Source organism: Suricata suricatta, chromosome 6 (assembly GCF_006229205.1).
Source record: "Suricata suricatta isolate VVHF042 chromosome 6, meerkat_22Aug2017_6uvM2_HiC, whole genome shotgun sequence".
Lineage (NCBI taxonomy): Eukaryota > Metazoa > Chordata > Mammalia > Carnivora > Herpestidae > Suricata > Suricata suricatta.
The window spans coordinates 110,474,996-110,491,433 of NC_043705.1; the positions used below are offsets into that span (position 1 = coordinate 110,474,996).

At 41.6% G+C, this 16,438-nt stretch overlaps 1 protein-coding gene across 1 annotated transcript in view; it reads right to left on the bottom strand.

Moving 5' to 3' along the window:
- ITGA2 (integrin subunit alpha 2) overlaps nucleotides 1-16,438 on the bottom strand; it is a 109,139-nt gene that overhangs the window by 3,291 nt on the left and 89,410 nt on the right. Inside the window, exons 21-30 of the mRNA XM_029940910.1 lie at nucleotides 15,596-15,688; nucleotides 14,856-14,932; nucleotides 14,686-14,769; nucleotides 11,186-11,288; nucleotides 9,748-9,858; nucleotides 8,699-8,803; nucleotides 6,616-6,729; nucleotides 3,571-3,660; nucleotides 809-925; nucleotides 163-377 (exon numbers count right to left, since the gene is read on the bottom strand). Of these exons, the coding sequence (XP_029796770.1) occupies nucleotides 297-377; nucleotides 809-925; nucleotides 3,571-3,660; nucleotides 6,616-6,729; nucleotides 8,699-8,803; nucleotides 9,748-9,858; nucleotides 11,186-11,288; nucleotides 14,686-14,769; nucleotides 14,856-14,932; nucleotides 15,596-15,688 (975 nt within the window). The 3' untranslated portion in view covers nucleotides 163-296. The remainder of the gene's footprint in view (nucleotides 1-162; nucleotides 378-808; nucleotides 926-3,570; nucleotides 3,661-6,615; nucleotides 6,730-8,698; nucleotides 8,804-9,747; nucleotides 9,859-11,185; nucleotides 11,289-14,685; nucleotides 14,770-14,855; nucleotides 14,933-15,595; nucleotides 15,689-16,438) is intronic.

Sequence of the window (16,438 nt, forward strand, 5' to 3'; positions counted from 1 at the left end):
TTTGTGTTTGGAAGCATTTCAATGTTTCTGACACAATGCACATTATGTAAACTCTGGACCAGCCAGTGTAAAGATCACTCCCTCCCCCGCATAAAATACATCTTTTACCCTTTATACTCCTAGCCGCCCCCCAAACCCCCAGTTTCCTCTTTCCAAACTGACCTGCAGTTTTCGTAAAATAGCGAGCCAGTCTACTGCTTACACATAAAGCTCTGGGACTTAAAACAAACCCGTTCGTGCAAATAGCAAACCCGGGCCGTGCTGCCACCAGCTCGCGCTGCAGAGACCTCTGGGGCTCAGCTGTTGAGTTCTGTGGACTCGTCGATCTCATCCACAGTTTTGGACATTTTTTCATATTTTCTTTTGAAGAAGCCGAGCTGGAAGATGATGTAAAATTTTTTACCACGTGTGGATAATTTTGTTACGGGGCCTCGGACCCCCTTGGCCGCCCACTAAAGCACCTCTGGGAATCTGGGGCTCTGGCGAGGAGGGCGTCAGTGAGGAAATAATACACAGTGTTGAGCTGAATTGCATAAATTTTCCAAGGGTTTTTTTTTTTTTGCACCTTAACAAAACATTCAGGGATCTGGATAAAAGGCGGGTTAAAAAAAAAAAAAGTATAGGGAGCAAGGGTATAAAATTCTTACTGATACAGGGACGGATGTGAGAATTTGCAAATACATTTGCATTTCCTTTTCTCTTATGATGGAGGAGGTACCATATAAAACTTAAGGTTACAGTTTGATAAGGAAATTCAAGGCAGATGTATCCAGGAGCCCCATATTTTTAAACACGATCATTCTCTTACCTTCCATAAAACTGCAACCAGAGCTAATAGCAAAAGGATTCCAGCAATCACACTTCCTACTATAACTCCGGTTGGTACTTCAGCTTTCTCATGAGGTTTCATTATCGTAATGGGAATCTGTAAATGTATATGTGAAACAATTGAGTTAACCGATGGTAGCAGCCCCCATAAAGTGAGATGGTTTATTCAAATTCTCTGATTTTATAAATAACGGTCTAGAAAGGTGATGTGACTTGCTCAGGATCTCATTCTTCAACTAAACATTGTGCAATACAGTTTCTAGAGAAGATGCTTCTGCAAAGTATAGGCAAGGAATGCAAGTTTTCTAGTTTCCGCCCTTTGATTGTGTCTGTATTTAGTGGCTGTGTCATCTCTGACAACCAGACACTTTATTTATGAAATAGGAACTTTGGTTCCTGGCATACAATCTCATTGTCACATGACAGCATTTGGAGTCCAAACTTGGAAGGGTGGGGGGTGTCAAAGACCAAACAAATCAACAACTCAGATGCCTTTTGATTAAGCAACAGCAGTTTGTACTGGGCTTCTAAATATTAATTTCACTTTTAACTCCCACTCAACAGTACTTGATGTGGATTGTTAACAAAGGGTAGTAATAGCTCAGGGCTCAAGTTGAACCTGAGTGATAAATTGTCCTTGAGGCTGTGTGTGATCTTTTATGTCCACTACCTGGGAGTTTTTGTGACTTTGTGATTGAATGGCTGCCCTATGAGTACTAATGGTAAAATGTATATTTTATATAGTATATATTATGTGTGTAATGTATATTTTTTATATATGCATATACACACACGTTTTTAATTACAGAAAGAATCACTATCATTTCCTCCACCAAGTATAATAAGAATATTAAGAGCTACATTGTGGGCAAAACAAAGTGACAAAGGCTTCCTGATTGAACACTGTGGCACCCTGGCTGACGAGCTGCTGCTCATCACAGAACTTAGGGATTGGGCTACGCTCGAGTCTGGCCTTCTGGTAATTCTGTTTCTTCTCATTTATATTTTCAAGAGATTAAGGCTTTATAAATTCAGGAATAAAGTAACCAAATTCATATTATTCACTGCTTTATGGCAGTCATAGCTTTATAGTCCATTCCAGATCTCCCAGTCTGGAGTCTACGTATCCAAAGTATACATGAGTATACATTTTTTTCTCAGCTTTTTTTTTTTTAATGTTTATTTTTGAGAGAGAGAGAGAGAGAGGCAGAGTGCTAACAGGAGAGGACCAGAGAGAGAGAGAGAGAGCGAGACAGAATCCAAAGCAGGCTCAAGGCTCCGAGCTGTCAGCACAGAGCCTGACGCGGGACACGAACCCATAAACTGTGAGATCATGACCTGAGCCGAAGTAGGATGCTCAATTGACTGAGCCACCCAGGCGCCCCTTTCTCAGATTTTTAAATGGACTGGGATTCAAATAAATTTAAGAATCACTTAATCTACCCTATCAAGATACATCATACTATTATCCGGATTCCAAACATTTAAAAAATCATCCAGAATACGTAGATTCAACACCTATTTTCATAGACAAGTAATAGTTGGACTTCATTATTTACCAATATTTCTCAGAGAAAACCAAGTACTTTCTGGGGGGGGAAGGACCTCAGCATATATTCAGATAGTCTAAACATTACGTTTTTCTAAAATGAACTGTTAAGATATCTATAGTACTGCTAAGTTCATAATACTTTGAAGTGCACATTTCCTTTGGCTCCATTTCTGATTTTCCATGCCTCAGCCTCTGAAGAGAGGGTGTAGGCCTTGACTGAGGGCCCTCAGCCAGAGGCCAGACAGCATCCTCTATTGGAATAATTTCCCCTGGGACCAGAGTGAGATACCAGTGCTGTGTGGGAGCCTTACTCTCAAGCACGGAGAGAGATCCAGAGTTCCCAGGGCCATTGGCTTTTACAGTGGCTGCAACAGTGGACTGAGGCCAGCTGTCAGGCCGGTCTTTGGGGCACAGCCTTAAACTGGCTTCCAATTTTTAACAAAAGCATTGGGAGGAAACTGCTCAGGGCTCTGCCAGCAGATTAGCTGAGCATGGAAATCCTGCTACATCTAAATATGGCATATTCCAACCCGAGGCTCACTGCAAAGGAAAGTGGTCCCGTGCCAGCCCTTGGAACAGTGTGCCTTTGTTTTCTCTAAAAGTACATTTCTTTGCAAGACCTTTTTTTTTTTTTATATCAAGGGGAACATTTATAGTTTTCTAGACTATAAGAACTAATGAATGGACCCTATACACAGTGCCAGTATCTAGCTATAAGGAATACTACTTAAAATAAAAGCCCTCTAGTAAATGCCTTATTAAGCACATTTAAGCACTTTCTCTTTAAAAGATACTGTAAATACAATAAGATTCAAATAAGAATGACCTGGATGTTACGGCCTGTGATCTAGACTGTTCTGTGAAATCAAGAGAGGAAGAGCTGGTGGTGCTGATCAGGCCCAGAGAAGTGGGGCACCAGTAAGAGGGGTCCCTTGTGCTGTGCCTCCGCTGCACTGTCGCTTAGGGCGCAGCTTTGCCAGCGAGGGCGTGGGGGTGGGGAAAGTGGAGGACAAGATTTCGTTGAACTTTTCTGAGTAGCAAATACCTTTGCCGCAGAGCTCCACCTCACATTTAGAGTTTCGGTTAGATGCTTGCGTAGACATGTAGGGGAGAAGAACCACTGCTCCTCCGTTTTCAGAAACGGACGCCTGTCAGACTAATGCCCACTAGGAGTGATAGGGTTTACCTACCGTGACTGTGTTTTCTTCGATCACATATATCTGGGGGTTATAGGTGTCGATTTCTGCAGACGCCGTCAGCTGTACCGTCTGGAAAGTGGACTGGAACATAATAAATAGCAGAAGTGAATGCATGAAATTGGCATGTTTATTATTTATTTCCTTGAGGAAAATGACAAAAGTAAATGGCAACACTGAAGACTCCAGAATCTTTGTGTTCTTAACTTGGCAATCTGTGTAGGACCATGCATGAGAAGGACCTGGGAGACTGAACTCGGGTGGGCGGGCCTCGGGGAAGGAGGGGGCGGGGCGGGGGGTGGGGGTGAAGTCCAGGTGTTGCAAGTTAGAAACAGCTCCCAGGTGATTGTAACTTGAAAACAGTTGAAAGACAAAGGTTTAGAAATGAAGTTTTTAATTGGGAAAGATCATGATTCAGATTTTTTAAAACTTTATGAGGGCAAGTTGCACACTTGATGTTTTTATATATCTACCTAAGTCAAACAATGGAATGGAAAATCAGATTAAAAACAGTAAAAGTACACTTCTACTTGCCCATGCAGGTCAGCAGCACACACCCTGAACCTTTTGTCATGCTACATAAGGAGTAATAACTTCAGGTTTCCTAATGCAAGTTTTTCTATAAAAAACACTGTATTCGGTGCAGACCTATAGGAAGGACACAGATTTTATGGTGTTACGAGTAACCACCGAATATGAAATAGCTTTACATGTACTCCTGGATCTAGTTACAGAGAAGTCATTTTTCAGTGGATACATTATTGATGTGTATTTTTTCTATAATTCAATTCTTGGGACTGAGGCTTACTCTGAAATAGCATACAATGCCCAGATTGGAGAACCGCCTTCATGTCCTCCAGCTACTAGGATTCAGTTTTTCTGGTTACCAAGGCACAGGTTTCAACATACTTCATGAGGTAATTTGCCAAATTATATCTGGGAGCCAGAAGGAGGATGCATATCCAAAAAGTGAGCCATTTATTCCCTCTCCCCCTCTCCTCAGTCTCTGATTTGTCTTAATTTTCTCAAGATGGAAGAGTGCATCAGAAGCCAAGCCTGATCACCGGTGTCTTAAACATATCAGGGAAACATTTAGAGTATGGATAATGGTTTTCTTTAAAAAAACAAAACAAAAACAAAAACCAGGTGATGCTGGTTTCATAGTCCCTGTAGCTAAAAAGAATGTCTGTCCAGCACTGACCGACCCACCCTCTGCAGCAGCGTGCACACGGTGGCCTGCGGGGCTCCCGCACACCCGGGACAGTGAAGTACCACACCAGCTGGCACTCCCCCAGGCTTTGCCTTAGAGACGCAGCCAGCGATGCCAGTGATTTGAGGCCTGGGCCGTGGCTTTGAGAGGAAACTACTTGAAATGTTCACTTGCACTGCATCAGAAAAAGGGTGAAAGGCAGTATGTTAACGGGCTCTACTACTGGAGAGGAGGCTCATATTTCAGACTGGATCTCCTCGGTGGTCTGAGAACAGCCATCTGGCTGTTGAAATAGCCGAAAACAAGGTGAGAACAAACATTCGACCCTTCATGAAAGAGGAAGATGTACAGGAATCGACAGACAATAACTCCCATGGTAGTTTTCCAGCTTAACCATAACCACCTCGAAAAAGCATAAATACATTTCTTCAGAATTTGCTCCCAGAAATGAAACTGCTGCTCTTGAAAATTTGGGGGAAGGTACTTTAAAAAATCTTGCCGTTAAAATAATATAGTTTTACACAAACTCAAAAAAGCCCAAATGCTTTTTACAGAGCCAGCACGATTCCATTTTGATTCACAACAGTTTTCCCTCCCTGCTGGCAAAGGTTGCTAGGAAAACATTTGCTCCTCAAATCCAAGGAGACGAGAACCAATCGGTGAAATCTGGCACCGAACCGCGTCAGCCTGGATGCTGGTGAAGCTCACTGCGGGGCTTCCCATCGAACAGGACCCGGAGTAGCGGGAAGGCTTGCAGGTAAGCGGAAGCGACGAGAAAAGCCAGCAAGAAGACCTGAGCTGCTCCACGCCCGTGCTTCTCTGTTCCCTGCCTTCCACTGTTCCTCTTTCTATTTTGTCTTTATCCAAGAATATTGCTTATATTTTGGTTCCAGGGATGCCTTCAAAGGGAACTTCATTCTCTAATCTTAAACAAGGCTCCATAGCAGGGAATGGAGTTGTTGCAGAGATCATGAAATAATTAGAAAATGGTTGGTAAGTACCTTGAGGACTGATTATTCATTTAAAAAAAAAAACCCACAAGAACCATGAGGATCCCTGACACGGGGCTATTTCAGACTAATTTTTAGTTTGCTGCCTTGATCAGAGCCAGGGTTGATAAAATCAAAGGCTAACTACCTGTGCAGTCAGCTCTAAGGAGCCCTGTGTATCTGTATTGTTCACGTCTGACTGAGATTCTGGCTACGGAAATCTCTGCCGGAAGCATATATTGCAGGGTCCTATCTGCCAAATAGAAGAAAACATTGACATTGTTTGACACCTTCTTTAAACTTTTCATGAGACAAATGATTTAAAAAGTATGTACACTGGGCTCTCACCAAACAGGAAAGCAGAGTAGTCCCATGGCTCTAATCTAGGGAGACGGACCCTTAGTGTTGGATTTATTTGCATGGTGGGTGGAGATCAATCACCTGGAAACAGGGAAGGAGACAGACATAGGCACTTTGACGTGGGCCTGTTAGAGGTGACCAGGGAGTCCGAACTATCACTGAAGACAGAGCAGGTGGCCCTTGAACCTCAGGACCGCACAGGGGGTCCTGACGACATCTCAGAGATTGTGATGTCAGAGGTTAGCATGGAGTCCATGAAGCTGAGGCTTTACCAGCACCACAGGGGATTCTGAGGCACAGCCAAGTTGGCTTTGGAAAGGGAGTGGAAGCATATTGCCTTCCAGGGTATAATTAGTTGGAGTCCTTTGGGCACTGCTGATATGAGCCAGAATACCACTTTTGTCAAAGGGCATGAATTTATTGACAGTGAAACCTGCTTCCTTGCTATTGATAAACCCAACAAATAAAGCTTATACTTACTGCTGCAAAAGTCCCATTCCAAATTCTGGTAGACACATTAAGGAAGTACTCTCCTTTGACCTGAAGGTCACTCAGCCAGCAGGTAACATTACTACACGAAGCACTTCTACAGTTCTTTCAGGTTGGAGTCAATGGTAAAAAGAGAGAGTTAGTATGGACTCTAAAAAGTAAATGCTAAAATTTTTAAAGATAGATAAAACCCAGTGCTGGGAAGGATCTAGGGAAACAGACAACTTCATGAACTGTTAGTAGTCCTAGCCCTTCCTCAGGAGATTGTGGCACTCTGCTTCAAAAGGTAAAAAGTGTACACCCTTTGCCCCAGACATTTTCCATCTGTGCGGAAGGCCTCAGGAGAAAATAGAAATGTGTGGAGAAGAGTACATCAAGCCTGTTTATTGCATTACTGTTTCTGGGAGTAAAAAATGCCCCTAAAATGAAAAAATTGTGTCTATCCACACATACTACTTAAGTTATCGAATATACATGCACAAAATGCAGTGCAATTTAGTCATTAAATATAATTGATAAAGGGCACCTGGGTGGCTCAGTAGGTTGAGCATCTGACTCTTGATTTTGGCTCAGGTCATGCTCCCAGGGTTGTGGGATTAAGCCCCACGTTGGGTTCTGCACTGAGCATGGAGCCTGCTTATGACTGACTCTCTCCTTCCCCCCTACCCCTCCTCTCATGTCCCCTGCTCATGTTCTAACAAAAACAAAAACATAGTTGATGAAGATGCATTCCTTAGGGGGGAAAAAAGTTGACAGTAAAAGAATCAGTGGTTGCCAAGGGTTGGGGAGGGAGGACTAGATGGAACACCAAGGAGTTTTAAGGTATTGAAATCAATCTGTGTCTAAATGTGGTTACATGTCATTAAACATTTGTGAAAATGCATAGAATATCTGACATCACGAGTAAATCCTAATGTAAACTGTGGACTTTGAATGATGTTGTCACTGTAGGTTCATCAAATGGACAGCTCCAATGTGGGCGGGGATTGGGATGGGGGAAGGGAGGCTGTCACATGTTGAGGGCAAAGGGTAATTGGGAAACTCTGTACTTTCCACTCAGTTTTGCCACGAAACCTCAAACTGCTCTCAAAAGTAAAGCCTATTAAAAATAACCAATGACAGATTGACCTATAAAAAAAGGTAGCAAGGTCAATTTAACAGTATACATGTATCTCGGTGTGGATGAATACTAAAGAGATACAGAGGAGGATATTTATTAAATACTGAGTGGTCAGCTGTTAAGTTTCCAGAGGACTTTAGTTTCTTTGTAGTATTTTTGTGCGTTAGTTTGGGGTTGTTCACAGTGATCAGTTTCCCCTGTTACAAAATCAAAACATTTTCACAAAAATAAAATGCTCAGAGGTATAATATCTTGGCACACTCAGAGATGGTTTCTCCTGGACATTTTTACATACTACTGTTTAGATATAAGTCATATTTACACTGTAAGTCTATAGTTACTTAGAAAATGATTTCATTCTATTTTCCCCCGCCCCATCCATCACAATATAAAACCAGTGCAATAAAAGAAAACCAGAATTTCAGTGTTGTTCTTAGAGGAGAACTATGGTTAGTTTAGGGTTACTGTTTGCTAAAGTTTACTATTTGAACATTTAATATGTGCCAAGCACCAAACCAGATGCTAGACTAGCCTCTTTCTCAAAGAAAGGGCCATAGTCCTGGAGGAGATAATTTATTGGACAGAAAGGCATTTTAAACAGCTAAATAAGAGATCAGCAGTGATTCTGTGGAAGGGAGATAAAAGGAGCTTCACCTTCAAAGCACAAGTATGCCTCTCTCAGAGCTCTTTGCAATGCTTACAAAGTGCCTGATACAAAACTGTAGTTTCACATGGAATCCTTTTGATTTCATGAAATATGGAACATGTATTTTATATTAGCAGCATAAGTAAATAACCTGGGTTTGAAAATGTGTTTTCTAAATCTCGATTCATACAGTCCATCAAAGCCACGATGAGAGTTTTACAGTAGGAGATGGTAGGAGAAGTGCATTGATTTCCAGGTAAAACCATGAATCACCCAAAGAAACTGTCCCCTCGTTAACCTGTCCTCACCAATTCTTTTATGTGCCGGAAATTTTCACTCTTGAAAGATACAGAAGCAGCTGTGTGTCCTATTTTCAGTGGATTTATTTCGGCACTACAACTGATGTCGCCAGCCTACAAAGAAGAACATCACATCAGTCTCAGGAAGCAAAGTCATCTGTGATGTTCCTTTTAACAGGTCAGGAAATCTTGTGGTCACATGTTGGGGCAGGGAAGGGGCCCCTTAGGCTGCTTTCACAGGGCTGACCTGGCCACACTCCTTGTCATCATTAATGTGAACTTGGAGGTTTTCAAGTCCTCCTGGCGCCACTTGGTGGGGCAGCACGGGTGCCTACTGCCTGGGATGTACTAAGACCATTTACAGTAACAATAGGGTGTGAGTGATTTGATTCAGGGTTCTTTTCCACGGGCCATTTTAAGCTTCTGATTTCCAGTAGTTACCTATGCACACCACAGGAGTAACACTACTGTAGAACCAGCTCTAAGAGCCAGAGTAAGGCTGAGCCAGTGTCCAGGGTTTTGGCTACACAGTGCTTCTCAACCCAGACTGCATGTTAGAAGAACCTGCAAGTGGGGGCCACTAAGGACTCTCTGGTGCTGGTGTCTTAGCCCTGGAGACTCCGGTTTAATTGCCTGGGGGTGGGCTTGGGGCCCAGCTGATCAAAATGAACAACGTTGGTCACTACCAGGTGGAAGGCCAAGCCAGCGTCCTTAAAGACCAGCTACTAATTGCAGCTGTGTAGACCAACTCCTCTCCCGTGGTGGTTCGACCTCATACTTGCCAGGGAACTAACTTCTCGATGGACAGGGCTCTGACAAAGTCAGATCTTCATCTGGCCCAAACAAGGTTTTAGGATAATTTCTGCTGTCTGTAATTGTTTCCTTGTAACAGCTCCTGCTCCGGATAGGACACTGATGCTCCTTACCTGGCATTCAGGATGCATAGCATTTATCTTCTCAGTTTTCCATCCATAAGTTCTGAGACATTATCACCCTAACCTCACGGGTATTTCCATATTGAAAGTGCACAATTTTGTAGGCAATTCAGTTGCACTTACCTGATCTGTGTGCACCCCCGTCACGTACATCAACGGGTTCTTTTCTTTGGTGTATTGAGGGATGTGGATGATCACGGACGCCATGCTGACGGGGACACTTCCTGTTGTTACCTATGTAGTATGGAAGGAAACATTCTGGTTCCTGCTAGATCATGCACGTATTGCAAATAAAGGGATCAATAACCTCTGTGTCGATGGAGGGCAACTAGTAAGTGGTAAGACTGAGGCCATTTGAAAGTAAGCTTTGTGACTTCATAGTCACACTCAGGTCTTTGTGTCTCATCTCTCAGTGGAGAATCTCAGCCTCTACAGTTAAGTGAGTTGTGATTTAGGAGTTGGTTAAGAACACCTGCTCCCTGGTGAGGGGTGCTACCAGGGCTGAAGTTCCATTTGGCCCCTGACTAGCAGTGTGGCTTAGGCAAGATACTTAAGCTCTCTATCATTCAGTTTTCCTCATTTGTAAAATAAAAATAACCAGCAACTTAGTGGGTGTGTGCAGGTGCAGCATGTGTTTTCATGGGTGGGGAGTCTGTTCTAAGTGGCCAAGGATCATGTCCTACCAGTCGTTAAACGTTTTAAGTAACAACCATAGGATTAATAGTTCTACCAACGTTATAACTAACCTGGGAAATGGGTTAACATATAAAGCACTTGATACAAAGTGCTGATACTTATTACACTCTATGAATGTTATTTTATTGTTACTACTGAGTAAATATCCCATTAAAGAAGTTGTTGCCAAATATTAGCCATACATTATAACTTCGAGTATGTGCATCACAAATCAGGACTTTTAAAGATTTTTTTTTTAAATCACCAAATCGTAAGGTTGGAACCATGTAACTAGGAGGAAATAGAAAAAAATAATAAAATGGTATTCATTTAGGATTGTGAATGAATTCTGTTTACTTTCTAAATTTTCTATAATTATAAAATAACCATTTTTTCATAAATTTCCCTTTATGTAATTGATAACAATCTTTAGATTAATAAATGCTTACTAATAGCCAATGGAAACTGACTGAAATTTGTATACAAATGGTTAGCTTCTCAAGTAGAAGTGGTCTCCAAGGATAAATTGGCGTATTTATTATATTCCAGAGACTTTTGCCCATAGTAATAACATTATATTAATACATTGTTGATTATTATTGAACGTTTACTTTCTTTTAATGTTTTATTTTTAGTTTTGAGAGAGAGAGACAGACAGACAGTATGAGCAGGGGAGGGTCAGAGAGACAGCGAGATATAGAATCCGAAGACAGGCCACAGGCTCTGAGCTAGTGTTCAGCACAGAGCCTGACACAGGGCTCAAACCCACGAACCATGAGATCATGACCTGAGCCAAAGTCGGACGCTTAACCAATGGAGCTACCCAGGCGCCCCCTGAACATTTACTTTCAAAACATATCCATTAGCTTTTACCCAGAACACCAACCTTAACAGAGAAGATGAATTTTGGACCAATATCTTCAAAACTGTGCACGACTGAAGGAACATTCCCCTCCGAGGAGACTTCATAAAAATTTATGTTGGTAGATCTGTTGGATGATGTTTATAAAGCCAGATATCTTAGTTTTGCTGTTGTTCTTTAAGTTTAATATTTCTTTCATGTAAATATCTTCTAGCTTTTATTACAAGTAAAATTTTATATTAAGGTATGAAAACAAGTGATTTCTAGGCTTCTGTTTCTAAGGCTAAAACAAGTTCCTTTAAACACCTGTCCCTTCATAAGCTTTCTGCAAGGTTCTTTGTGTTACATGTTTATCAGTTGTCAAGTTTCTAAAATAAGTAATGTGTTACTTTAAAACTGACAGAACCCAAGGTTGCTATTATACTGATTGGTGTATTCAGGTAGTACACACTTAGTCCTTGTTGACCGATACGTGGATTTAAAAGTTAGGATTTTCTGCTTGGGTGGCTGAAATGCAGTGATTTTAGCTCCTGCAGTATTTGTTACTGGATGCTTGTAAAACAGGGTATACATTTTCTTTATCATTTCCTTCTCCTATCCTTCTCGATTTCCAAATCAACTCTAATGGTTTTGATCTGAATTGAGGTTGGTCAGTGGTTTCTGTGACTAGTGTAGACATCGCCTTTCTGTTGGCTGATGCAGACATTTTATTAGACTAGACCTAGAGGTATTAGATGACTTGACCTCTTTGCTTGGAATTGCCAACTTGGGTTTCCAAGTGAAGTGAGGACCAGATCAGAGAAATCCTCATAGGACCACTCAACTAGGAAGATAACTGGCCACCTTCCCTCTCCTCCTCACTCATTTCTGGGGCTGATGCTGGATTCCAACCAGGATAGCTTCAGTGGGACTGTGGGGAGTGGGTAGGAGACTGAAAATCAATGTTCTTCCCACTAGACAATTTATCATTATTCTTGGATGTTGATTCTATTTCCTAAAAAATAGAATGGGATATTTTCTGAGATACTTTTTGGGTTTCTTCACTGAATTCTTGTCTTTTTTTCATGTTTAAAAATTTTCTCCCAAACCCTCAAAAGGAAAATATGTCATAGATAGACTTAAATAGATGTGGCATTTGTCAAGGGTATGTAGATAAGAGGAAACAATGATTCGTCAGCCTTACATGGAAAATGGGAAAACTGACTAGAATTTGAAACAGAAAGCTTGGCTGTATATGCATGATTTATTCCAGAAGGCCTGTGCGTAGCCCCTAAGAGTAGTCAGTTTATAGATTAGTATGTTCTGGTTTTGCATTTTAAAGTGACCTGACACTGTCCCATTTGTTACTTAAGTTTTCCTTTAGTTATTTAAGTGTGAATGATCAGTGTATTTATAAGCAGTTAGCTATACTCAGGGGGCCTCTGCTTTAGAAATAATCCTATCATGATTTCTACCCATAATATTTGCATAACACTACTGAATATCATAGTGGTTGCCGAGGGATACATTCAATGACTGAGTAGGATTTTTTCACAAAGTTTGAAAAGATGTTAATTTTCTTTTTTACAGCGCTACTTGCAGTGGTTAAAAAAATAAATATGCAAAACATCCAAATAGCTCATTAATCTTTAATTGGAGACATAAATGATGATGCAGCCAGGAACAGGATAAGTTAGATCTGTAGGGCCTCATATATAAACTTCTCTAAGATCATATAAAAAAAAAGTGAGGTTAGGGAAGGGTTTTATTATTCCATTTGGGTAAATGTGTGTGCATGTGTGACATGCATAGATCCTGGTAGATAAACCTGGCCTCTGGGAGGGATTTGGAAAATAAGGGAGTCATCTCTGGGATGACCAGAGCCAGAGGAGGCTGGAGGCAGGACCTCACTTTATGGTATATCTTTCTGTAATGTTTGGATTTTCTATCCATGTACATTTAATGTCTTTCTTTAAAAAAAAATATCAGGAGGAATGATCTGGGTGGTGGGGTTAGGAGTCATTTTAGTTTTTCCACACCGTAACTCCCCACCTTAATCCTTTGTCACCTTTCAGGTATATTTTAAAGGACGTCATATGGTCTTAAAATTCAAGTTACTGTCACAGAAATCCAGAGCTAAGATGTTACTGAAAATGCAGTCCCACTTCCATCAAGCATTTACTTCATGGTGGGATAATCACCTGGAACAATAGGCCATGGTGTGAGAGTGGAAGGAAATCAAGGCTGTATTGAGGAAAAATATTTAGGATACGAATCAATGTAGTCAGGAAAAGAAAAAAAATCAGGTAATGTGGTAATCTCAATCTCCCCGGATGCATTGGTCTTCAGTTCTTTCAGCGCTGTCGATCCTAAGGATCTGCAGTTACTGATTAATTTTTCAGGGATGGATGACTTGGGCTGAATCAGTTTCTGCTTTTGCTGTTCGCAGTTCACTTGATATAGGAGCATTCTTTCATCTTTGCTCATGTGTTTCATGCTCCAGACATCATGACACATTTTCCTTTTTGTTTCTGCTCGGTGATCTAGTGCATGATCTATGTGTTCCATGCTTTTGGAGGTTGGGGCAATGCAGCGAGCTGGAGAAATCTGTTACTGAACACTGTTCACAGCCTGGTGTCTTGGAAACACAGTGCAGTGCATTTTCCAGGCACCACTGAGCTGTGCTAGGAAACTGCCTTCGCGCCTCACAAGGTAGAGAACTCTGGTTCCCAGGCTCAGAGGTGGGCATCACCTGCAGGCTAGGTGCCCGCATGGCTCTGCTCTAGTGGGTCTGCGCCCATGAACCTGCTTCTCTTCTCGGTGGAGTTTAAGGTGACACATCACCTATGAGCACCTGTGGTATCCCATGTGTTAGACACTGCAAGACACCTGTCACTCTGAACAATTCAAGATAGCGGATACCGACCGGTATCATTTTGCCACTGCTCCCAGGTACACTTGCTCTGGCCAGGCAAGATAAGGGAATAAAGCATTTCTTCATAGATGGCCTCACTGGAAATGCCTCATTTCCTCTCAGTTGAAAGAAACCCATCTGTTAAGTCAGGAATTTTCCACCCAGAAACTAATTTTCTATGACTCAATTTAATGTCTATGGTGGACCTACTATGTACAAAGCACTGTGCTTGGGGTTCTCGTGTGTAGAGGTGGGGCTACCACTTGAGAGCTCATGCGGGTAGTAGGAAGAGGCAAGGAGAAGAGAGTGCTGCCACCTCCCCAGGGCCCGGAGAATTCTGCTTTGACCCTTTGGGAAGGTTGGCCCCTCATCTGAGGGGCTGCAGGGAAGTGCCCTGTGGCAGAAAGTTTGCTCCTCTGCTCTTTTGCTGTTGCTCTCCGTCAATAAACCTAAATAGTTGTGTAAGGTTTTCCTAAGGACTGACTTGTCCCTGAACTTCCTCTGTCCTAGCTGAAAAGGGGGAAACCAGTAATTCAAATTTTCCAGTTAAGAATGAACATACAGTCATGAGCCAGATGTATTCCAGACTGAGTGATCTTGGTGGTCACAGGCCGCTCACGGTGTCACCTACCTCGTTATATGAATCTCGGCGTCATACAGCAGAGGGATTTTGAAATTGACCAAGTTATCTGCCATGTTTTCTTCAGAGCTTTCACTGTTGGAACGAACATTAGGAAATTACTTAAAGAGAACAATTACTGAAGCCATCTGTCATCAATTCATGATTTCATTATGCTTTACCTTAAGGCTTGGAAACTGACAGATGCCCGATTCTGAAGGTTTTGAAGATTGAAGTCAAAGTTAATCATGAAAGTCACCTATAACCAAAATTAAAACTCATTAATCTATGATGGTTTGTACTCAGGGACCAATTAAAAAATGTTTCCCAGAAAAGCAAACTCACTCCAATTTGATCCTGAATTTTATATATCTTAAGCTTCCATCTCTGTAGAATCTGTTTGTCCACCTTGCTTCCTTAACATGCCTTTCCGTTAGAATTAGAGGGCTTACCTTTCAAGTGACATGTATAGATCATCACATCACAGGCATTATCTCCTCTGAATTTGAAAGCTCTGTGCTGAATGTGAAATTTGCTTAACAGGGGTTAAGAAATGGTATCTGTGACTCTATACAGCACTCTGACTAGTTTTTGTCAATGTATGAAAGACAGAGAGGGGAAGGAAGGAAGGAGGAAAGGAAGGGAGGGAAGAAAAGGAGTAAAGGAAGAAGGAAAGAAGGAGAGGAAGGAAGGAAAAACTCCATATTGTATGTGCTTTTGAAATGAATTGCATGGGGAAAAATATTTTTATTAATAACTTAAAATATATATATTTTTAAAACTTCCTCTAAATACACAGCTAGTGCTTTTGTAAGGCCTGTCAAATACCGTTACCTAACAAAGAAGGCAGAAAGGTGAGGAGAACTAACACTAGTGCCAAGGAGGGGCTAGCGTGGACTTGACGAGGAAATGGAAGTTGTACCTGTTGCTGTCTCTTTAAAGCAGGGTAGCCTACGTCACAGGTAACAGACTTCTGAGATGCAGCAATCTGGCATATTACTTCTGTCCCATCAACCTGAAGGACACCAAGGAAACAATGATCAATTAGCATGTAGTGTGTGTGTGTGTGTGCGCGCACGCTGAAGGATGGACATCTTAGTGGCAGAACTGGTTCACACTGAAGTAATTTATTGTCCACCAATATCTGAAAATCTTATATTGTCCAGATAGCTAATGTACTATTTTTATTGCTAACAGGACACCCAATAAGTCAATGGTGAGGTCAAATACTGGAATTTTCCCCCAGAAGTAAATCCTAGTTCTTCTACTTCAGAAGCATAGAATAACTTTGATATTTAGAAATGCTGTCTTTATTACATTCTCTCAATATATTTGAAATTAGTAGTTTAAAGACAAGAACAAAATCAGATGTTGGTGTTTGTATTTTAAATAATTTAAACAATCTTTTTTCGTTTTCCTTGGGGTTTTTTTCCCCCCTCTTTGAAATAAGTTATTATTTGGCACAGGAGATTGAAGCGTTGAAATCAGAATATAGAATGTTCAATCTGTTAAGTTTGTGTTGACTTCTTAAAATTCTTTTGTCAAGCAGTGATTTGGGGAAATCTCAGCTTTTGCCTCCTCTCCCTTTCACTGCTTGGTGGCAGAGGAGGGGCCGGAGGGGCGTGCATGCCAAGTGCATTCCTGGTACAGTGATCAAGTCAACATGACTAACTGCTCGCTGGAATGCCTCCTCTTGGCAGGAGCCCGGCCTGTGGTCACAAAGCCTGGACTCGGCTGTGGGACTCTAATTTCTCGAGCAAGTGCA